The 24523-nt window shown below is 57.2% G+C and overlaps 1 protein-coding gene across 1 annotated transcript in view; it reads right to left on the bottom strand.

Annotated features, from left to right (window-relative positions):
* Positions 1-257: 257 nt before the first annotated feature.
* vps45 (vacuolar protein sorting 45 homolog) overlaps positions 258-24523 on the bottom strand; it is a 67606-nt gene continuing 43340 nt past the window's right edge. The window contains exons 14-15 of the mRNA XM_060820556.1: positions 8301-8432; positions 258-483 (exon numbers count right to left, since the gene is read on the bottom strand). Coding sequence (XP_060676539.1) covers positions 399-483; positions 8301-8432 — 217 coding nt within the window. The 3' untranslated portion in view covers positions 258-398. The remainder of the gene's footprint in view (positions 484-8300; positions 8433-24523) is intronic.

Consider the following 24523-nt stretch of genomic DNA (forward strand, 5'->3'; position numbering starts at 1 on the left):
TCCGAAAGAAAACCAGAAATCGCTGAAGGGATTCAGAGTTTTCTGTGTTTACTCTGTGAACGACCCGTTAGTATCAAGGAGACACCATCACTAACTCTGGAATAAAAATATGCCACTGAATAAAAGCTGTCCATCCACAATCATATAAAAACAACAGCAAGAGCGGGAGTTGGAAACCCCAATTTGTCAGGCAGACCCCAGCAATGATGGAGCAGCATGTTTCCGGTGAAAACATTCCCAAGGAGGAGAGCGTGAGCTGGAATTTCAGTTTGTATTTAATGACGCCAAGAGAAACAATACATTTACAATAGCAGGAACAGTCACTCGCACAAATCACAGTCCGGATCGTTTACAAATCTGAGAGTTAGGACAGGCAGGCCCAAGGATATCCTCGGCGTTCACCGCCTTGACAAACGACTCACTCCATGTGGTCTCTCCGAGACATGGCTCAGAATTCTTGAGGCTGCAACTTCTTCGAGAAAACTAGCAAAAAGGAAGAAAAAGATAGACTTGCATTTAAATAGCATCTTTCACATATTCAGTACTTTCCAAATCACTTTACAACTCAAGGAAACGCAGCACCCAATCAGCTCAGAGTGACCTCTCATTAACAGGAATAATGACAAAATATTCGGTTTCATTGCTGTTGGTTCAAAGCTAAAGAGTGGACAAGGACTGTGTTCCTGTTCAAAATACTACAATGGTATCATTCGACACTTAGCACCAGGGAGACTCTCAGTTTAATGTCTCGTTAAAAATAAATACAGTAACACCAACTGTACAGCACTCCCTCTGCACTGACCCTCCGACAGTGCGGCACTCCCTCAGCACTGACCCTCCGACAGTGCGGCACTCCCTCTGCACTGACCCTCCGACAATGCAGCACTCCCTCAGTACTGACCCTCCGACAGTGCCCACTCCCTCAGCACTGACCCTCTGACAGTGCCCACTCCCTCAGCACTGACCCTCTGACAGTGCCCACTCCCTCAGCACTGACCCTCCGACAGTGCGGCACTCCCTCAGCACTGACCCTCCGACAGTGCCCACCCCTTCAGCACTAACCCTCCGACAGTGCCCACCCCCTCAGCACTAACCGTCTGACAGTGTGGCGCTCCCTCAGCACTGACCCTCCGACAGTGCGGCACTCCCTCAGCACTGACCCTCCGACAGTGTGGCACTCCCTCAGCGCTGACCCTCTGACAGTGCGGCACTCCCTCAACGCTGACCCTCCGACAGTGCGGCGCTCCCTCAGCGCTGACCCTCCGACAGTGCGACGCTCCCTCAGCACTGACCCTCCGACAGTGCCCACCCCCTCAGCACTAACCGTCCGACAGTGTGGCGCTCCCTCAGCACTGACCCTCCGACAGTGCGGCACTCCCTCAGCACTGACCCTCCGACAGTGTGGCACTCCCTCAGCGCTGACCCTCTGACAGTGCGGCACTCCCTCAACGCTGACCCTCCGACAGTGCCCACTCCCTTAGCATTGACCCTCGGACAGTGCTCACTCCCTCAGCACTGACTCTTCGACAGTGCCCACTCCCTCAATGCTGACCCCCCGACAGTGCCCACTCCCTCAGCCCACTCCCTCAGCACTGACCCTCCGACAGTGCCCACTCCCTCAATGCTGACCCTCCGACAGTGCCCACTCCCTCAGCACTGACCCTCCAACAGTGCGGCACTCCCTCAGTGCTGACCTTCCGGCAGTGCCCACTCCCTCAGCACTGACCTTCCAACAGTACGGTTCTCCATCAGCACTGACCCCCCGACAGTGCCCACTCCCTCAGTGCTGACCCTCCGACAGTGCGGCACTCCCTTAGCACTGACCCTCCGACAGTGCGGCACTCCCTCAGCACTGACCCTCCGACAGTGCCCACTCCCTCAGCGCTGACCCCCGGACAGTGCGACACTCCCTCAGCGCTGACCCTCCGACAGTGCCCACTCCCTCAACACTGACCCTCCAACAGTACGGTTCTCCATCAGCACTGACCCCCCGACAGTGCCCACTCCCTCAGTGCTGACCCCCCGACAGTGCGGCACTCCCTCAGTGCTGACCCTCCGACAGTGCGGCACTCTCTCAGCACTGACCCTCCGACAGTGCCCACTCCCTCAGCACTGACCATCCGACAGTGCCCACACCCTCAGCACTGACCATCCGACAGTGCCCACACCCTCAGCACTGACCTTCCGACAGTGCACTGCTCCATCAGCACTGACCCTCCGACAGGGCGGTGCTCCCTCAGCGCTGACCCTCTGACAGTGCAGCACTCCCTCAGCACTGACCCTCCGACAGTGCAGCACTCCCTCAGCGCTAACCCTCCGAATTTTCCTGTTGAGACTGCAGAAGTGGGATTCACATCCACAACCTTCTAACTCCAAGATGAGATTGCTGTCCAGTCAGTAACAGCTTTAGTGTGAAAGCAAATCGATCCCCATGGAGAAGGTGCTGCCTTACAGACTACAGGAGCTGATACTCCAGGGGCTAGAGACTGCATGTCACAAACCTCAGGGACACGTCAAGCATCCTGGATCCCAAGGCCCTGAAATATTATCTCCTCTGGGGACACATTGGAGCAGTTCCTTCCTCACATTTATATTTGGACTGCCCAACGTTCCGAGGAAAACTGAGAACCTCTGTTCCAGTTACAGGACTGTGGCTCAGGCTGGGAAAACCGCAGAAGGAAATGACGATCCTAAAGCCCAACTGGTCAGAGGAATAGGAAGTGAAGACAGGGTGAGGGACACCAAAACAGGGAAAACTGGAGAAAGATCCGATACCGATGCTCTGTTTCTGAAGTGGAGACAAATCATACACAGTGTCATACAGCACCGAAACAGATCCTTTGGTCCATCCAGACCATGCAATTCAAAAGAAAATGGATCATCCCGATACCATGGAGAGAGCAATTAGGAACATATTAAGGATACAGAACGTCCAACCAGAAATACCAGTGAAAACAGAACCCAGAATAGGTGTTATAGAGAAAAACGTTTTCTCAATTTTCAAATGTTCCAGTAAATGTGCAGGGTATTGGTTCGAATGTCTAGATTGTCCAGAGAGCTAACACAGACATGATGGACCATCAGAGGTTCAATTCCCCTCTCATCTGTTTCCCCAACTCTCTGTCCACTGGCTATAAGAAAGAGGAGTAGAAATGGGTCACTTGACCCAATGAGCCTATTCCATCTTTCGATGATCACAGCTGATAAAGCCTTAGATAAAATCCCACACAGGAGGTTAGTGAGCAAAATTAGGGCGCATGGTACTGGGGCAAAGTACTGACTTGGATTGAAAGTTGGTTGGCTGACAGGAAACAAAGAGGAGTGATAAACGACTCCCTTTCGGAATGGCAGGTGGTGACCAGTGGGGTACTGCAGGGATCAGTGCTGGGACCGCAGCTTTTTACAATATATATTAATGATATAGAAGATGGTATTAATAGTAACATTAGCAAATTTGCAGGTGATACAAAGCTGGGTGGCAGGGTGAAATGTGATGAGGATGTTAGGAGATTACAGGTTGACCTGGACAAGTTAGGTGAGTGGTCAGATGCATAGCAGATGCAGTTTAATGTGGATAAATGTATGGTTATCCACTTTGGTGGCAAGAACAGGAAGGCAGATTACTACCTCAATGGAGTCAGGTTAGATAAAGGGGCAGTACAGAGAGATCTGGGTGTTCTTGTACACCAGTCAATGAAGGTAAGCATGCAGGTACAGCAGGTAGTGAAGAAGGCTAATAGCATGCTGGCCTTCATAACAAGAGGGATTGAGTATAGAAGCAAAGAGGTTCTTCTGCAGCTGTACAGGGCCCTGGTGAGACCGCACCTGGAGTACTGTGTGCAGTTCTGGTCTCCAAATTTGAGGAAAGACATTCTGGCTATTGAGGGAGTGCAGCATAGGTTCACGAGGTCAATTCCTGGAATGGCAGGACTATCTTATGTTGAAAGATTGGAGCAACTGGGCTTGTATACCCTTGAGTTTGGAACACTGAGAGGGGATTTGATTAAGACATATAAGATTATTAAAGGATTGGACACTCTGGAGGCAGGAAACATGTTTCCGCTGATGAGTGAGTGCCAAACCAGAGGACACAGCTTAAAAATATGGGGTAGACCATTTAGGACAGAGATGAGGAGAAACTTCTTCACCCAGAGAGTGGTGGCTGTGTGGAATGCTCTGCCCCAGAGGGCAGTGGAGGCCCAGTCTCTGGATTCATTTAAGAAAGAGTTGATTAGAGCTCTCAAAGATAGTGGGAATCAAGGGTTATGGAGATAAGGCAGGAACAGGATACTGATTAGGAATGATCAGCCATGATCATATTGAATGGTGGTGCAGGCTCGAAGGGCAGAATGGCCTACTCCTGCACCTATTGTCTGTTGACCCTTGACCCCCCCCCCCGTCATGACCTTCCACACTCTCTCCATGCCCTTTAATTCCCTTAATATCCTCAGCCTTGAATATACCCGACAGGTGAGCATCCACAACACTCTGGTGTGCAAAATCTCGAAGACTAACAACCGTTTGATTGAAATGGTTTCCTGTCAGTTCTAAATGGCCAAGCCATCATTCTGACATTGTAACGCCACGGTTTAGATTGGCAGGCAACGGAAACAACAATTAGATTCGCTACAGTATGGAAACAGGCCCTTCGGCCCAACAAGTCCACACCGACCCTCCGAAGAGTAACCCACCATGACCCATTCCCCCTACCCTATATTTGCCCCTGACTAATGCACCTTACACTATGGGCAGCTTAGCATGGCCAATTCACCTGACCCGCGTGTCTTGGGATTCTGGGATGAAACTGTAGCACCTGGAGGAACCCTGCGCAGACACACCCGGGGAGAAAGTGCACACTCCACACTGATGGTGATCCGAGGGTGGAATCAAACCCGGGTCCCTGGCGCTGGGAGGCAGCACTGAGCCCACTGTGCCACCCATGCTCTCAGCCTGTAAAACCATTTAAGGGATGAGATCACCACTCATTCCACTAACCTTCGGGGAATAGACCTATCGTACTCCACGTCTCTCCATCCTGAGTGAGCTTGCTCCCTCTGTCCCACAGCTGCCTCTCCTCACCCTCCCCTAACTCAGTCCCCCTTAACCAGTGGCCGGGCCTCTGCCTCGTTCCAGTCATTGCCCCTCGTCAGTCATCCTGCACCCCCCCTACACCCAGAACAAATATTACTGAAGTCAGGTCTATTGTCATCAGTCGTCTTCGGTGAAAACCGACCTGCTTTAAATTATTGAGAGGCACTGTCAGCTGAGCTGGGTGTAACATGGGAGAGTACAATAAAGTTACTGACTAGCAAGGTCTGAGAAAGGCTATGACACCACCAATCTACAGGCTCACAATGACTCAGGGACTCTTATTACCAATTACCACTTTCAGTTCTTCAATCTCAGCTAGACATAATCAATAAACCAAAACGGTTTCCAATGGTATCTCTCTGGCACATTAAAATGGAGCAGAAGCCATGTCTGTCAGCAAAGAAAATCTCAACAAATTAAAGCCCACAGCCGTATACGAAATCGTGCAATAATGTGCACACGAGTTTCCAATTAAACTTTTCAGGTCTTTATTCAGGATGGGGTGCTCCGAGCAGCTGCTAGCAAGGGGAGACGTAATAGTGACCAGCAGCTGTCACTGTTTGAGAAGTTTCATGTTACTAACCACAAGGGGTAGGGGACAGAGTGAGGGCGGGGGACAGAGTGAGGGCAGGGGAACAGATTGAGGGCAGGGGAACAGAGTGAGGGCGGGGGGGATAGAGTGAGGGCGGGGGGGATAGAGTGAGGGCGGGGGGGACAGAGTGAGGGCGGGGGGGACAGAGTGAGGGCAGGGGAACAGAGTGAGGGCGGGGGGGATAGAGTGAGGGCGGGGGGGATAGAGTGAGGGCGGGGAGGACAGAGTGAGGGCAGGGGAACAGAGTGAGGGCAGAGGACAGAGTGAGGGCAGGGCGACAGAGTGAGGGCAGGGGAACAGAGTGAGGGCAGGGGAACAGAGTGAGGGCAGGGGAACAGAGTGAGGGCGGGGGGGATAGAGTGAGGGCGGGGGGGACAGAGTGAGGGCAGGGGAACAGAGTGAGGGCAGAGGAACAGAGTGAGGGCAGGGGAACAGAGTGAGGGCAGGGGAACAGAGTGAGGGCAGGGGAACAGAGTGAGGGCGGGGGGGACAGAGTGAGGGCGGGGGGACAGAGTGAGGGCAGGGGAACAGAGTGAGGGCGGGGGGACAGAGTGAGGGCGGGGGGACAGAGTGAGGGCAGAGGACAGAGTGAGGGCGGGGAACAGAGTGAGGGCGGGGAACAGAGTGAGGGCGGGGAACAGAGTGAGGGCAGGGGACAGAGTGTGGGCAGGGGACAGAGTGAGGGCAGGGGAACAGAGTGAGGGCGGGGGGACAGAGTGAGGGCAGGGGGGATAGAGTGAGGGCAGGGGAACAGAGTGAGGGCGGGCGACAGAGTGAGGGCGGGGGGACAGAGTGAGGGCAGGGGGGATAGAGTGAGGGCAGGGGACAGAGTGTGGGCAGGGGGACAGAGTGAGGGCGGGTACAGAGTGAGGGCAGGGGACAGAGTGAGGGCAGGGGACAGAGTGAGGGCAGGGGACAGAGTGAGGGCAGGGCGACAGAGTGAGGGCAGGGGACCAGAGTGAGGGCAGGGGACCAGAGTGAGGGCAGGGGAACAGAGTGAGGGCAGGGGAACAGAGTGAGGGCAGGGGAACAGAGTGAGGGCAGGGCGACAGAGTGAGGGCAGGGGACAGAGTGAGGGCAGGGGACAGAGTGAGGGCGGGCGACAGAGTGAGGGCGGGGGGACAGAGTGAGGGCGGGGGGACAGAGTGAGGGCAGGGGACAGAGTGAGGGCAGGGGACAGAGTGAGGGCAGGGGAACAGAGTGAGGGAGGGGGACAGAGTGAGGGCAGGGGAACAGAGCGAGGGCAGGGGACAGAGTGGGGGCAGGGGAACAGAGTGAGGGAGGGGGACAGAGTGAGGGCAGGGGAACAGAGTGAGGGCAGGGGACAGAGTGTGGGCAGGAGACAGAGTGAGGGCGGGGGACAGAGTGTGGGCAGGAGACAGAGTGAGGGCGGGGTCAGAGTGAGGGCAGGGGAACAGAGTGAGGGCAGGGGAACAGAGTGAGGGCAGGAGACAGAGTGAGGGCGGGGGACAGAGTGAGGGCGGGGGACAGAGTGAGGAAAGGGGAACAGAGTAATGGACTGACTCAATGGATGAGGCAGGGGGATTGTGCTGAATGCATGCCATTGCAAGGAAAGTGTCCATGAGAGAGGAGATGTTTTAGTCTCCAGGAGCAGTGATAAATCCTAGTTACATTCTCCACTGGCTGTGAACACACAACAAGTTTCACTGCCAGCTATAATAACTGGGCTTTCTGCTGGAGGAGGCATTATCATTCAGACCTGGAGGGATGTGGGGAGGGGTGTGTACCTCACCGTGCTGATTTCTGCAAACACTCACATTGTACAGTTTATGTTTCTAAATAGTAATGAACATTGTGACTGAGGAAAGTGCTACCAGGTCAGGAGGGAATGACATCAAACTGTAAAGAAATGGGGTTTAGACCAAGGTCACACTTTAGAATCAGCCCTCTGCATCTCGAACATTTGTGGGTGAAAGTCTGGTCCACAGCCTCTTTCAGGGTCCTGCCTCCAGCCCCAGTAACAGATGTCTCAGTGGTACATGAGCACCGTATGGTGGAACTGAAATACAGTCTGAAACTGTTTATTGTACTGTTTATAAACCCAAACGATGCAATATTAAAGGCAGATGACCGATTCCAGGTCAGTGATATAACTGAGACCTTGCTGTGTGTACCCTGGCTGCACCACACACCAACACGGCCTGTGTTTGAAAGGCCTTTACTTCCATTGGATTCCCTTTTGGGATAACACACGACAGAAATGAACAAGTCCTTCCCAGGAATATCCAAAGATGCAGACTTCAACCATGCAGATATTGTCAATGCATCAAATCCTTTGGCATTCCCTACTAATAAACGGAATTCTCCATATAATACAGCATCCACGACAGCACAGCACTGCAGTGGGGCCAGCCTTGTTCTCAGTAACTGTCCCATTACACACACAAGCTCAGGTATAGGATCTCTACGGTTACTCCCTCTCCTTCTGTGACACGCTCCTGTCCTCGAACCTTACTATTACCATCAGAGTGCTGTTTAAGAACAGCACAAGCTCGGCTCTAAGACCCTCTGGCCCCCACGGGAACACGGTGGGATCCTGCTCATCAGCAGGCCAGGATTACAGAGCCCACCCCCAGGTGCCCTGACTTGCCCTTACCTCTTGGTGTTGTGAATGGTTGTCCCACCCAACACAATCCTCACTCCTGGACTGGTCCGGTTCAGATGGTACACAGTCTGCGCCTCCTCGTAGGTCGCACCCCCAATGATAAACACAATGATATCTTGTGGGCTGGAAGAAAGGAATGGGTGAGGTTAGGATCATCAAGGAGCGACCGAGCTGAGCGTAACATTACTGAGCAATCTGTACTGCTGCCAATTGGAAGGAGGTACCTAATTTAATAAATGGAAGATACTCCAACACAGACCCACTGTGTATCCAAATCCAGAACCACAGTGCTGAGTGGGAGCTACCATTGGGCTCGGTGTCTTTGTTATTGATGGTCGTGGGTGACAGTGAGGGGGGACTGGGAGGAAGCAGCCAGTGCAGGGACTCCCTGCGGCCGTTCCCCTCAAGAACAAGTATACCGTTTTGGATACTTGTGGGGGGACGACTTACCAGCGGTAAGCAATGGGGTTCAGGTCTCTGGCACGGAGCCTATCCCCGTTGCTCAGAAGGGAAGGGTGGAGAAGAGCAGAGCAATAGTTATTGGGGACTCGATAGTTCGGGGCACAGATAGGCGGTTTTGCGGGGGCGACAGAGACTCACGATTGGTATGTTGCCTCCCAGGTGCAAGGGTACGTGATGTCTCTGATCGTGTTTTCCGGGTCCTTAAGGGGGAGGGGGATCAGCCCCAGATCGTGGTCCACGTTGGCACCAACGACATAGGTAGGAAGAGGGATGAGGATGTCAGGCAGGCTTTCAGGGAGCTAGGTTGGAAGCTCAGAGCTAGAACAAACAGAGTTGTTGTCTCTGGTTTGTTACCCGTGCCACGTGATAGAGAGTCGAGGAATAGGGAGAGAGAGCAGTTAAATGCGTGGCTACAGGGATGGCTGGAAGAAGACAGAGGGTAGTAGTTGATGGTAAAGGTTCATCTTGGAGTGCAGTTACTAGCGGTGTTCCACAAGGATCTGTTTTGGGACCATTGCTGTTTGTCATTTTTATAAATGACCTAGAGGAGGGGCTAGAAGGTTGGGTGAGCAAGTTTGCGGATGATACGAAAGTCGGTGGAGTTGTTGACAGTGAGGAAGGATGTGGCAGGTTACAGCGGGACATAGATAAGTTGCAGAGCTGGGCAGAAAGGTGGCAAATGGAGTTTAATGTAGGTAAGTGTGAAGTGATTCACTTTGGTAAGAGTAACAAGATGATGGAGTACTGGGTTAATGGTAGGCTACTTGGTAGTGTGGATGAGCAGAGGGATCTTGGTGTCCATGTACACAGATCTCTGAAAGTTGCCACCCAGGTAAATAGTGCTGTGAAGAAGGCACATGGTGTACTGGCTTTTATTGGTAGAGGAATTGAGTTCCGGAGTCCTGAGGTCATGTTGCAGTTGTATAAGACTCTGGTGCGGCCTCATCTGGAGTATTGTGCGCAGTTTTGGTCGCCATACTATAGGAAGGATGTGGAGGCATTGGAACGGGTGCAGAGGAGGTTTACCAGGATGTTGCCTGGTATGGTAGGAAGATCGTATGAGGAAAGGCTGAGGCACTTGGGGCTATTCTCATTAGAGAAAAGAAGGTTTAGGGGTGACTTGATAGAGGTGTACAAGATGAGTAGGGGTTTAGATAGGGTTGACCATGAGAACCTTTTTCCACGTATGGAGTCAGCTATTACGAGGGGGCATAGCTTTAAATTAAGGGGGGGTAGGTATAGGACAGATGTTAGGGGTAGATTCTTTACTCAGTGAGTCGTGAGTTCATGGAATGCCCTGCCAGTAACAGTGGTGGACTCTCCCTCTTTATGGGCATTTAAACGGGCATTGGATAGGTATATGGAGGATAGTGGGCTAGTGTAGGTTAGGTGGGCTTGGGTCGGCGCAACATCGAGGGCCAAAGGGCCTGTACTGCGCTGAATTTTTCTATGTTCTATGTTCTATGTCATCTTCCATCAAGTCAGAACTGATTATGACATGGTTTGTGGTCTAGGCCCTGACTGACATCAGGTCCCAGGTGAATATCATGGAGCTAAACTCGATGAAAAACACAAAGAAAACTCTTTAAATCAGAAAGAAGCAAAGTTACTTGGGCACTTGGATAGAAAATCAACTTGTATTTATCTTGTTCCTTGAATGTAATAAAATATTAGATGGTACTTCACGGAGAATAATTGAATAAGGAGACAGAGATGGAGGGGTCAGGGCTGGTGACAGAGGACAGTTTTCTAGCATGGCGGAATGGAGGGCAGAGCACAAGAGAGGCAGAGAGGAGATTCCACACCGAGGGTCCCGGCACTGGAAGGTACAGCCACCACCAGTGAAACCTGGAACAGAAACAACACGGGGGCTGCAGGGACTGGAGGAGCTATCAGAGATGGAGGGGTGTGTACGGGCTGCAGGAGGTTACAGAGATAGGGAGGGCTGCAGGCACTGGAGAAGGTTACAGCACAGTGGCTCAGTGGTTAGCACTGCTGCCTATAGAACCAGGTCTGACTCCTACCTCGGGTGACTGTCTGTGTGGAGTTTGCACATTCTCCCTGTGTCTGCATGAATTTGCTCCGGTTTCCTCCCACAGTCCAAAGATGTGTAGGTTAGGGTGGATTGGCCATGGGAAACTGAACACCATGTTAGTGTTGGGGTCTATGTACATAGATCTTTGGACGTTGCCACTCAGGTGGATAGAGCTTGTAAGAAGGCCTATGGTGTATTAGCGTTCATTAGCAGAGGGATTGAATTCAAGAGTCATGAAGTGATGTTGCAGCTGTACAGGACTTTGGTTAGGCTACATTTGGAGTACTGTGTGCAGTTCTGGTCGCCTCACTTTAGGAAAGATGTGGAAGCTTTGGAGAGGGTGCAGAGAAGATTTACCAGGATGTTGACTGGAACGGAGAATAGGTCGTACGAGGATAGGTTGAGAGTTCTCGGCCTTTTCTCGTTGGAACGGCGACGGATGAGGGGTGACTTGATAGAGGTTTATAAGATGATCAGAGGAATAGATAGAGTAGACAGTCAGAAACTTTTTCCCCGGGTACAACAGAGTGTTACAAGGGGATATAAATTTAAGGTGAAGGGTGGAAGGTATAGGGGAGATGTCAGGGGTGGGTTCTTTACCCAGAGAGTGGTGGGGGCATGGAATGCGCTGCCCGTGGGAGTGGTAGAGTCAGAATCATTGGCGACCTTTAAGTGGCAATTGGATAGGTACATGGATAGGTGCTTAATCTAGGATAGATGTTCGGCACAACATCGTGGGCCGAAGGGCCTGTTCTGTGCTGTATTGTTCTATGTTCAGGGATGTGCAGGTTAGGGTGGACTGGCCATAGGAAATTGTCCCATAGTGCCCAGGGATGTGCAGGTTAGGGTGAGTTGGCCATAGGAAATTGTCCCATAGTGCTCAGGGATGTGCAGGTTAGAGTGGGTTGGCCACGGGAAATGTGGGGTCGGGGATAGACCTTGGTATGCTTCTCATCAGAGCGTCAGTGTGGACCAGTTGGGCTGAATGGCCTGTTTCCACACTCACGTGTGTGTGTGAGTGTGCCTGTGTGGGTGTGTGTGAGAGAGAGTATGTGTGAGGGTGTGTGTGTGTATGTGAGAGAGTGTGTGTGACAGAGTGTGTGTGTGTCTGTGTGTGAGTATGTGTGAGACAGTGTGTGTGTGTGAGAGTGTGTGTGAGAGAGTGTGTGTGTGTGTCTGTGTGTGTGTCTGTGTGTGAGGGTGTGTGTGTGCGCGTGTGTGTGTGTGTGTGTGTGTGTGTGTGTGTGAGAGAGGGTGCGTGTGAGAGAGTGTGTGTGAGTGGGTGCATGTGTCTGTGTGCGAGGGTGTGTGTGAGGTGTGTGTGTGTGTGTGTGAGAGAGAGAGAGTGTGTGTGTGTGTGTGTGTGAGTGTGAGAAAGCATGCGTGTGGGTGTGTGTGAGAGTATGTGTGTGGGTGTGTGATAGAAAGTGTGTATGTATGGGTTTGTGTGTGAGAGAGAGAGCATGCGTGTGGGTGTGTGTGAGTGTGTGCCTGTGTGGGTGTGTGTGAGAGCATGTGTGTGGGTGTGTGTGAGTGTGTGCCTGTGTGTGAGAGAGAGCATGTGTGTGGGTGTGTGGGTGTGCGTGAGAGAGAGTGTGTTTGTTGGTGTGTGTGTGAGAGGGTGGCAGGGTGAAATGTGAGGAGGATGTTAGGAGATTACAGGGTGACCTGGACAGGTTAGGTGAGTGGGCAGATGCATGGCAGATGCATGGCAGATGCAGTTTAATGTGGATAAATGTATGGTTATCCACTTTGGTGGCAAGAACAGGAAGGCAGATTCCTACCTCAATGGAGTCAGTTAGATAAAGGGGCAGTACAGAGAGATCTGGGTGTTCTTGTACACCAGACAATGAAGGTAAGCATGCAGGTACAGCAGGTAGTGAAGAAAGCTAATAGCATGCTGACCTTCATAACAAGAGGGCTTGAGTATAGAAGCAAAGAGGTTCTTCTGCAGTTGTACAGGGCCCTGGTGAGGCCACACCTGGAGTATTGTGTGCAGCTCAGTTAACCCCTTCACAGGGCATGGGGCCTGGTGTTAACCCCTTCACAGGGCACAGGGCCCAGTGTTAACCCCTTCACAGGGCACAGGGCCCAGTGTTAACCCCTTCACGGGGGGCGGGGCCTGGTGTTAACCCCTTCACGGGGCACGGGGCCCGGTGTTAACCCCTTCACGGGGCACAGGGCCCGGTGTTAACCCCTTCACGGGGCACGGGGCCCAGTGTTAACCCCTTCACGGGGCACAGGGCCCGGTATTAACCCCTTCACAGGGCGCAGGGCCCGGTGTTAACCCCTTCACGGGGCACGGGGCCCAGTGTTAACCCCTTCACGGGGCCCGGTGTTAACCCCTTCACGGGGCCCGGGGCCCGGTGTTAACCCCTTCACGGGGCCGGTGTTAACTCCTTCACGGGGCACAGGGCCCGGTGTTAACCCCTTCACGGGGCCCGGTGTTAACCCCTTCACATGGCACAAGGCCCGGTGTTAACCCCTTCACGGGGCACGGGGCCCGGTGTTAACCCCTTCACGGGGGGGGCGGGGCCCGGTGTTAACCCCTTCACGGGGCACAGGGGGCCCGGTGTTAACCCCTTCACAGGGCACGGGGCCCGGTGTTAACCCCTTCACGGGGGGCGGGGCTCAGTGTTAACCCTTCACAGGGCACAGGGCCCGGTGTTAACCCCTTCACAGGGCACAGGGCCCGGTGTTAACCCCTTCACAGGGCACAGGGCCCGGTGTTAACCCCTTCACAGGGCACAGGGCCCGGTGTTAACCCCTTCACAGGGCACAGGGCCCGGTGTTAACCCCTTCACGGGGCACAGGGCCCGGTGTTAACCCCTTCACGGGGCATGGGGCCCGGTGTTAACCCCTTCATGGGGGCACGGGGCCCGGTGTTAACCCCTTCACGGGGGCACAGGGCCCGGTGTTAACCCCTTCACGGGGGCGGGGCCCGGTGTTAACCCCTTCACGGGGGGCGGGGTTCAGTGTTAACCCCTTCACAGGGCACACAGCTAGCGGTAGCATTGGCACTCAGCCTGCCCAAGGCGCACGGCCCTCATTAACCTATTCATACCAGAGCCAAATCATGTTAACCCCTTCATGGAACACATGGCAACATTCATCCCTTCACAGGACCTGCCTTAACCCCTTCACAAGACACACTGACCTTGTTAACCCCTTCATGGGATATGCAGCTCATGTTAACCCCCTCACATGGCCCAAAGCTGGCATCACACCGTTCGGAGACACAGGAGCACTGTTAGCCCCGTTTACACCCGGTACACAGCCCAGCTACCTCCCCACATCAAGAAAGCTGACCCCCAACCACTACTCGGAGAAAGCTCCCTGCTCCCTCAGTGTTGGTGGTGTTCTACCTTCCTTCCCGGCTTTGGGATTGCGCTCACATTCATTTCCAAGTGTACATTTCAGGAAACACCGAATGGTGGTGGGCTACTCCATTTCCAACAACATTGCTGCCTGATTTGTTCTTCTCCTCACTCTCCCCTCCTAAAGGGGATGTCTGGAGAGGAATCGAGGCAGCCTGATCCAAGCCAGAGAAACCTGAGGCCAGAGGTGGTGCAGAGGAGAGGCGTGTTGGACCTTCTGGGCTATGGAGTCAGGACCAGCACAGACACAGGGGACAAGCCATGTTGTAACACACCCCAGTCAGACAGGACCAAGCGATGAATATTTCAACACAGAGAGAGCAGCTTCTAGGGTTACCAACGCACAGGAACAGACACGTCGCAGGGTAACACCGGTTTCACAAAGCAAAACCTGAGGGTGAAGTGTGTGAGAGAGAGAAACCGAGACAGGAGATGGAAGACATCAGGAGTGAACTCATTCCAGTTTCACACACCAAGGCAGGACCCCCCTGAGCCAATAGACAGAAATGCTCAGCCCTCAGCAGGATTTCCACACATCAGGAGCACACTGACCCCTGGGTACGGCGTTCTGGCGGGTCTCAGGCAGACGAGGCTATGTTGAAGCAGGGTCTGGTCCCACGGGTCAGCTCAGTGACAGCTGAAGGGATTGGGTAACAGACAACGTGCGGCAGTAGCAAAGGCATGCAGCACCCGGCAGCTGATTGGCTCAATGACAGAAAGATCACAGGTCAACAGCTTCGGGACACTGAGCCCTTACTGTGTGGAGGTGACAGGTGCACACAGATATTCCACTGAGCTTCGGGGGCAAGGCACAGGAATGTGTACTCAATCTGCATCGTCAACCCAGGGTACAAACACTTAGTGTGGGGGAGACTCAGGGAGCAGGGGTCAGTGCGGGACAGACACAGGGAGCAGGGGTCAGTGTGGGACAGACACAGGGAGCAGGGGTCAGTGTGGGACAGACACAGGGAGCAGGGATCAGTGTGGGGGAGACACGGGGAGCAGGGGTCAGTGTGGGGGAGACACGGGGAGCAGGGGTCAGTGTGGGAGAGACACAGGGAGCAGGGGTCAGTGTGGGGGAGACACAGGGAGCAGGGGTCAGTGTGGGACAGACACGGGGAGCAGGGGTCAGTGTGGGACAGACACAGGGAGCAGGGGTCAGTGTGGGGGAGACACAGGGAGCAGGGATCAGTGTGGGGGAGACACGGGGAGCAGGGGTCAGTGTGGGGGAGACACGGGGAGCAGGGGTCAGTGTGGGAGAGACACAGGGAGCGGGGTCAGTGTGGGGGAGACACGGGGAGCAGGGGTCAGTGTGGGGGAGACACGGGGAGCAGGGGTCAGTGTGGGGGAGACACGGGGAGCAGGGGTCAGTGTGGGGGAGACACGGGGAGCAGGGGTCAGTGTGGGGGAGACACGGGGAGCAGGGGTCAGTGTGGGACAGACACGGGGAGCAGGGGTCAGTGTGGGAGAGACACAGGGAGCAGGGGTCAGTGTGGGAGAGACACAGGGAGCAGGGGTCAGTGTGGGAGAGACTCAGGGAGCAGGGGTCAGTGTGGGACAGACACAGGGAGCAGGGGTCAGTGTGGGACAGACACAGGGAGCAGGGGTCAGTGTGGGACAGACACGGGGAGCAGGGGTCAGTGTGGGACAGACACGGGGAGCAGGGGTCAGTGTGGGACAGACACAGGGAGCAGGGGTCAGTGTGGGAGAGACTCAGGGAGCAGGGGTCAGTGTGGGACAGACACAGGGAGCGGGGGTCAGTGTGGGACAGACACAGGGAGCAGGGGTCAGTGTGGGACAGACACAGGGAGCAGGGGTCAGTGTGGGGGAGACTCAGGGAGCAGGGGTCAGTGTGGGACAGACACAGGGAGCAGGGGTCAGTGTGGGACAGACACAGGGAGCAGGGGTCAGTGTGGGACAGACACAGGGAGCAGGGGTCAGTGTGGGACAGACACAGGGAGCAGGGGTCAGTGTGGGACAGACACAGGGAGCAGGGGTCAGTGTGGGACAGACACAGGGAGCAGGGGTCAGTGTGGGACAGACACAGGGAGCGGGGGTCAGTGTGGGACAGACACAGGGAGCAGGGATCAGTGTGGGACAGACACAGGGAGCAGGGGTCAGTGTGGGACAGACACAGGGAGCGGGGGTCAGTGTGGGACAGACACAGGGAGCAGGGGTCAGTGTGGGACAGACACAGGGAGCAGGGGTCAGTGTGGGGGAGACTCAGGGAGCAGGGGTCAGTGTGGGACAGACACAGGGAGCAGGGGTCAGTGTGGGGGAGACACAGGGAGCAGGGGTCAGTGTGGGGGAGACACGGGGAGCAGGGGTCAGTGTGGGGGAGACACAGGGAGCAGGGGTCAGTGTGGGACAGACTCAGGGAGCAGGGGTCAGTGTGGGACAGACACAGGGAGCAGGGGTCAGTGTGGGACAGACTCAGGGAGCAGGGGTCAGTGTGGGACAGACACAGGGAGCAGGGGTCAGTGTGGGCGAGACTCAGGGAGCAGGGGTCAGTGTGGGGGAGACACAGGGAGCAGGGGTCAATGTGGGGGAGACACAGGGAGCAGGGGTCAGTGTGGGGGAGACACAGGGAGCAGGGGTCAGTGTGGGGGAGACTCAGGGAGCAGGGGTCAGTGTGGGGGAGACACGGGGAGCAGGGGTCAGTGTGGGACAGACACAGGGAGCAGGGGTCAATGTGGGACAGACACAGGGAGTAGGGGTCAGTGTGGGACAGACACAGGGAGCAGGGGTCAGTGTGGGACAGACACAGGGAGCAGGGGTCAGTGTGGGACAGACACAGGGAGCAGGGGTCAGTGTGGGGGAGACTCAGGGAGCAGGGGTCAGTGTGGGGGAGACACGGGGAGCAGGGGTCAGTGTGGGACAGACACAGGGAGCAGGGGTCAGTGTGGGACAGACACAGGGAGCAGGGGTCAGTGTGGGACAGACACAGGGAGCAGGGGTCAATGTGGGGGAGACTCAGGGAGCAGGGGTCAGTGTGGGAGAGACACAGGGAGCAGGGGTCAGTGTGGGGGAGACACAGGGAGCAGGGGTCAGTGTGGGACAGACACAGGGAGCAGGGGTCAGTGTGGGACAGACACAGGGAGCAGGGGTCAATGTGGGGGAGACTCAGGGAGCAGGGGTCAGTGTGGGAGAGACACAGGGAGCAGGGGTCAGTGTGGGAGAGACACAGGGAGCAGGGGTCAGTGTGGGACAGACACAGGGAGCAGGGGTCAGTGTGGGACAGACACAGGGAGCAGGGGTCAGTGTGGGAGAGACACGGGGAGCAGGGGTCAGTGTGGGGGAGACACAGGGAGCAGGGGTCAGTGTGGGGGAGACACAGGGAGCAGGGGTCAATGTGGGGGAGACACAGGGAGCAGGGGTCAGTGTGGGAGAGACACGGGGAGCAGGGGTCAGTGTGGGACAGACACAGGGAGCAGGGGTCAGTGTGGGACAGACACAGGGAGCAGGGGTCAGTGTGGGACAGACACAGGGAGCAGGGGTCAGTGTGGGGGAGACACGGGGAGCAGGGGTCAGTGTGGGACAGACACAGGGAGCAGGGGTCAATGTGGGACAGACACAGGGAGCAGGGGTCAGTGTGGGGGAGACTCAGGGAGCAGGGGTCAGTGTGGGAGAGACACAGGGAGCAGGGGTCAGTGTGGGAGAGACACGGGGAGCAGGGGTCAGTGTGGGACAGACACTGCGAGTAGGGGTCAGTGTGGGGGAGACACGGGGAGCAGGGGTCAGTGTGGGACAGACACAGGGAGCAGGGGTCAGTGTGGGGGAGACACGGGGAGCAGGGGTCAGTGTGGGACAGACACAGGGAGCAGGGGTCAGTGTGGGACAGACACAGGGAGCAGGGGTCAGTGTGGGAGAGACACAGGGAGCAGGGGTCAGTGTGGGAGAGACACAGGGAGCAGGGGTCAGTGTGGGGGAGACACAGGGAGCAGGGGTCAGTGTGGGGGAGACACAGGGAGCAGGGGTCAGTGTGGGGGAGACACAGGGAGCAGGGGTCAGTGTGGGACAGACACAGGGAGCAGGGGTCAGTGTGGGACAGACACAGGGAGCAGGGGTCAGTGTGGGACAGACACAGGGAGCAGGGGTCAGTGTGGGACAGACACAGGGAGCAGGGGTCAGTGTGGGACAGACACAGGGAGCAGGGGTCAGTGTGGGACAGACACAGGGAGCAGGGGTCAGTGTGGGACAGACACAGGGAGCAGGGGTCAGTGTGGGACAGACACAGGGAGCAGGGGTCAATGTGGGGGAGACTCAGGGAGCAGGGGTCAGTGTGGGACAGACACTGCGAGTAGGGGTCAGTGTGGGACAGACACTGCGAGTAGGGGTCAGTGTGGGACAGACACAGGGAGCAGGGGTCAGTGTGGGGGAGACACGGGGAGCAGGGGTCAGTGTGGGGGAGACACAGGGAGCAGGGGTCAGTGTGGGACAGACACAGGGAGCAGGGGTCAGTGTGGGGGAGACACAGGGAGCAGGGGTCAGTGTGGGGGAGACACAGGGAGCAGGGGTCAGTGTGGGGGAGACACGGGGAGCAGGGGTCAGTGTGGGGGAGACACAGGGAGCAGGGGTCAGTGTGGGACAGACACAGGGAGCAGGGGTCAATGTGGGGGAGACTCAGGGAGCAGGGGTCAGTGTGGGGGAGACACAGGGAGCAGGGGTCAGTGTGGGGGAGACACAGGGAGCAGGGGTCAGTGTGGGACAGACACAGGGAGCAGGGGTCAGTGTGGGACAGACACAGGGAGCAGGGGTCAGTGTGGGACAGACACAGGGAGCGGGGGTCAGTGTGGGGGAGACACAGGGAGCAGGGGTCAGTGTGGGACAGACACAGGGAGCAGGGATCAGTGTGGGACAGACACAGGGAGCGGGGGTCAGTGTGGGACAGACACAGGGAGCGGGGGTCAGTGTGGGACAGACACAGGGAGCAGGGGTCAGTGTGGGACAGACACAGGGAGCAGGGGTCAGTGTGGGACAGACACAGGGAGCAGGGGTCAGTGTGGGACAGACACAGGGAGCGGGGGTCAGTGTGGGACAGACACAGGGAGCGGGGGTCAGTGTGGGACAGACACAGGGAGCAGGGGTCAGTGTGGGACAGACACAGGGAGCAGGGGTCAGTGTGGGACAGACACAGGGAGCAGGGGTCAGTGTGGGACAGACACAGGGAGCGGGGGTCAGTGTGGGACAGACACAGGGAGCGGGGGTCAGTGTGGGACAGACACAGGGAGCAGGGGTCAGTGTGGGACAGACACAGGGAGCAGGGGTCAGTGTGGGACAGACACAGGGAGCAGGGGTCAGTGTGGGGGAGACTCAGGGAGCAGGGGTCAGTGTGGGGGAGACACAGGGAGCGGGGGTCAGTGTGGGACAGACACAGGGAGCAGGGGTCAGTGTGGGGGAGACACAGGGAGCGGGGGTCAGTGTGGGGGAGACTCAGGGAGCAGGGGTCAGTGTGGGGGAGACACAGGGAGCAGGGGTCAGTGTGGGACAGACACAGGGAGCAGGGGTCAGTGTGGGACAGACACAGGGAGCAGGGGTCAGTGTGGGACAGACACAGGGAGCAGGGGTCAGTGTGGGGGAGACACAGGGAGCAGGGGTCAGTGTGGGACAGACACAGGGAGCAGGGGTCAGTGTGGGACAGACACAGGGAGCAGGGGTCAGTGTGGGGGAGACACAGGGAGCAGGGGTCAGTGTGGGGGAGACACAGGGAGCAGGGGTCAGTGTGGGACAGACACAGGGAGCAGGGGTCAGTGTGGGACAGACACAGGGAGCAGGGGTCAGTGTGGGGGAGACACAGGGAGCAGGGGTCAGTGTGGGGGAGACACGGGGAGCAGGGGTCAGTGTGGGGGAGACACAGGGAGCGGGGGTCAGTGTGGGACAGACACAGGGAGCAGGGGTCAGTGTGGGACAGACACAGGGAGCAGGGGTCAGTGTGGGAGAGACACAGGGAGCAGGGGTCAGTGTGGGAGAGACACAGGGAGCAGGGGTCAGTGTGGGACAGACACAGGGAGCAGGGGTCAGTGTGGGACAGACACAGGGAGCGGGGGTCAGTGTGGGACAGACACAGGGAGCAGGGGTCAGTGTGGGACAGACACAGGGAGCGGAGGTCAGTGTGGGACAGACACAGGGAGCAGGGGTCAGTGTGGGACAGACACAGGGAGCAGGGGTCAGTGTGGGGGAGACACAGGGAGCAGGGGTCAGTGTGGGACAGACACAGGGAGCAGGGGTCAGTGTGGGACAGACACAGGGAGCAGGGGTCAGTGTGGGACAGACACAGGGAGCAGGGGTCAGTGTGGGGGAGACACAGGGAGCAGGGGTCAGTGTGGGACAGACACAGGGAGCAGGGATCAGTGTGGGACAGACACAGGGAGCGGGGGTCAGTGTGGGACAGACACAGGGAGCAGGGGTCAGTGTGGGACAGACACAGGGAGCAGGGGTCAGTGTGGGACAGACACTGCGAGTAGGGGTCAGTGTGGGACAGACACAGGGAGCAGGGGTCAGTGTGGGGGAGACACAGGGAGCAGGGGTCAGTGTGGGGGAGACACAGGGAGCAGGGGTCAGTGTGGGGGAGACTCAGGGAGCAGGGGTCAGTGTGGGGGAGACACAGGGAGCAGGGGTCAGTGTGGGGGAGACACAGGGAGCGGGGGTCAGTGTGGGACAGACACAGGGAGCAGGGGTCAGTGTGGGACAGACACAGGGAGCAGGGGTCAGTGTGGGGGAGACACAGGGAGCAGGGGTCAGTGTGGGGGAGACACAGGGAGCAGGGGTCAGTGTGGGACAGACACAGGGAGCAGGGGTCAGTGTGGGACAGACACAGGGAGCAGGGGTCAGTGTGGGGGAGACACAGGGAGCAGGGGTCAGTGTGGGACAGACACAGGGAGCAGGGGTCAGTGTGGGACAGACACAGGGAGCAGGGGTAAGTGTGGGACAGACACAGGGAGCAGGGGTCAGTGTGGGACAGACACAGGGAGCAGGGGTCAGTGTGGGAGAGACACAGGGAGCAGGGGTCAGTGTGGGACAGACACAGGGAGCAGGGGTCAGTGTGGGGGAGACACAGGGAGCAGGGGTCAGTGTGGGACAGACACAGGGAGCAGGGGTCAGTGTGGGACAGACACAGGGAGCAGGGGTCAGTGTGGGAGAGACACAGGGAGCAGGGGTCAGTGTGGGACAGACACAGGGAGCAGGGATCAGTGTGGGACAGACACAGGGAGCGGGGGTCAGTGTGGGACAGACACAGGGAGCAGGGGTCAGTGTGGGACAGACACAGGGAGCGGGGGTCAGTGTGTGAGAGACACAGGGAGCAGGGGTCAGTGTGGGGGAGACACAGGGAGCAGGGGTCAGTGTGGGACAGACACAGGGAGCAGGGGTCAGTGTGGGACAGACACAGGGAGCAGGGGTCAGTGTGGGACAGACACAGGGAGCAGGGGTCAGTGTGGGACAGACACAGGGAGCAGGGGTCAGTGTGGGACAGACTCAGGGAGCAGGGGTCAGTGTGGGACAGACACAGGGAGCAGGGGTCAGTATGGGACAGACACAGGGAGCAGGGGTCAGTGTGGGAGAGACACAGGGAGCAGGGGTCAGTGTGGGACAGACACAGGGAGCAGGGGTCAGTGTGGGACAGACACAGGGAGCAGGGGTCAGTGTGGGACAGACACAGGGAGCAGGGGTCAGTGTGGGACAGACACAGGGAGCAGGGGTCAGTGTGGGACAGACACAGGGAGCAGGGGTCAGTGTGGGACAGACACAGGGAGCAGGGATCAGTGTGGGACAGACACAGGGAGCGGGGGTCAGTGTGGGACAGACACAGGGAGCAGGGGTCAGTGTGGGACAGACACAGGGAGCGGGGGTCAGTGTGTGAGAGACACAGGGAGCAGGGGTCAGTGTGGGGGAGACACAGGGAGCAGGGGTCAGTGTGGGACAGACACAGGGAGCAGGGGTCAGTGTGGGACAGACACAGGGAGCAGGGGTCAGTGTGGGACAGACACAGGGAGCAGGGGTCAGTGTGGGACAGACACAGGGAGCAGGGGTCAGTGTGGGACAGACTCAGGGAGCAGGGGTCAGTGTGGGACAGACACAGGGAGCAGGGGTCAGTGTGGGACAGACACAGGGAGCAGGGGTCAGTGTGGGACAGACACAGGGAGCAGGGGTCAGTGTGGGAGAGACACAGGGAGCAGGGGTCAGTGTGGGACAGACACAGGGAGCAGGGGTCAGTGTGGGACAGACACAGGGAGCAGGGGTCAGTGTGGGGGAGACACAGGGAGCAGGGGTCAGTGTGGGACAGACACAGGGAGCAGGGGTCAGTGTGGGACAGACACAGGGAGCAGGGGTCAGTGTGGGACAGACACAGGGAGCAGGGGTCAGTGTGGGACAGACACAGGGAGCAGGGGTCAGTGTGGGACAGACACAGGGAGCAGGGGTCAGTGTGGGGGAGACACAGGGAGCAGGGGTCAGTGTGGGACAGACACAGGGAGCAGGGGTCAGTGTGGGACAGACACAGGGAGCAGGGGTCAGTGTGGGGGAGACACAGGGAGCAGGGGTCAGTGTGGGACAGACACAGGGAGCAGGGGTCAGTGTGGGACAGACACAGGGAGCAGGGGTCAGTGTGGGGGAGACACAGGGAGCAGGGGTCAGTGTGGGGGAGACACGGGGAGCAGGGGTCAGTGTGGGGGAGACACAGGGAGCGGGGGTCAGTGTGGGACAGACACAGGGAGCAGGGGTCAGTGTGGGACAGACACAGGGAGCAGGGGTCAGTGTGGGAGAGACACAGGGAGCAGGGGTCAGTGTGGGAGAGACACAGGGAGCAGGGGTCAGTGTGGGACAGACACAGGGAGCAGGGGTCAGTGTGGGACAGACACAGGGAGCGGGGGTCAGTGTGGGACAGACACAGGGAGCAGGGGTCAGTGTGGGACAGACACAGGGAGCAGGGGTCAGTGTGGGAGAGACACAGGGAGCAGGGGTCAGTGTGGGAGAGACACAGGGAGCAGGGGTCAGTGTGGGACAGACACAGGGAGCAGGGGTCAGTGTGGGACAGACACAGGGAGCGGGGGTCAGTGTGGGACAGACACAGGGAGCAGGGGTCAGTGTGGGACAGACACAGGGAGCGGAGGTCAGTGTGGGACAGACACAGGGAGCAGGGGTCAGTGTGGGACAGACACAGGGAGCAGGGGTCAGTGTGGGGGAGACACAGGGAGCAGGGGTCAGTGTGGGGGAGACACAGGGAGCAGGGGTCAGTGTGGGACAGACACAGGGAGCGGGGGTCAGTGTGGGACAGACACAGGGAGCAGGGGTCAGTGTGGGACAGACACAGGGAGCAGGGGTCAGTGTGGGGGAGACACAGGGAGCAGGGGTCAGTGTGGGGGAGACACAGGGAGCAGGGATCAGTGTGGGACAGACACAGGGAGCAGGGGTCAGTGTGGGAGAGACTCAGGGAGCAGGGGTCAGTGTGGGGGAGACACAGGGAGCAGGGATCAGTGTGGGGGAGACACAGGGAGCAGGGATCAGTGTGGGAGAGACACAGGGAGCAGGGGTCAGTGTGGGGGAGACACAGGGAGCAGGGGTCAGTGCGGGACAGACACAGGGAGCGGGGGTCAGCGCGTGAATGTCACAATAAAGAGCCTGTACCCTAAGTGACAGAGGGAATCCAAAATCCCATGCAAGGTATGCAGGGATAAACGATTGACCAGGATATCCAGTGATAGCAAAACGATGAAAATTATTGTGAAATCTTCCCAAAACAGCTCTAACCCTCTCCTGCCATACCTGGGTTTTTGGTGAACTGACGGTAATTTGTACACATCTATCAGAATGACCTGTAACTTTTCCCGTTGACAGCATTTTTAAATAATTGTACAAACACAAAGGGTCCTTTTTTTTCCTGATCGGCTGGAAATACCAACGACCTGCAGAAGCTGCAAATATGGGACCAAACTCCGGAGAATCTCAGCAGGTCTGGCTGGATCCTTCGAGGGAGAGGAATCCTAACCCCTTCTTCACAACAACGGACCTGACCTGAAACATCAACTCTGCTTTCACCGCCAAGCTGCAGACAGACTCGCTGAGCTTCACCAACTATTCTGTTTTTGGCTGCTTTTCACAATTTCATCTCCCATTCCTCCCTCTCTCACTGGGGTACAGGGTCCCCCTCCCCGTCCTGAAGGGGCTGACCCTCCCTCTCTCACTGGGATACGGGGTCCCCCTCCCTGTCCTGAAGGGGCTGACCCTCCCTCTCTCACTGGGGTACAGGGTCCCCCTCCCCGTCCTGAAGGGGCTGACCCTCCCTCTCTCACTGGGATACGGGGTCCCCCTCCCTGTCCTGAAGGGGCTGACCCTCCCTCTCTCAC

Source organism: Hemiscyllium ocellatum, chromosome 50 (assembly GCF_020745735.1).
Source record: "Hemiscyllium ocellatum isolate sHemOce1 chromosome 50, sHemOce1.pat.X.cur, whole genome shotgun sequence".
Lineage (NCBI taxonomy): Eukaryota > Metazoa > Chordata > Chondrichthyes > Orectolobiformes > Hemiscylliidae > Hemiscyllium > Hemiscyllium ocellatum.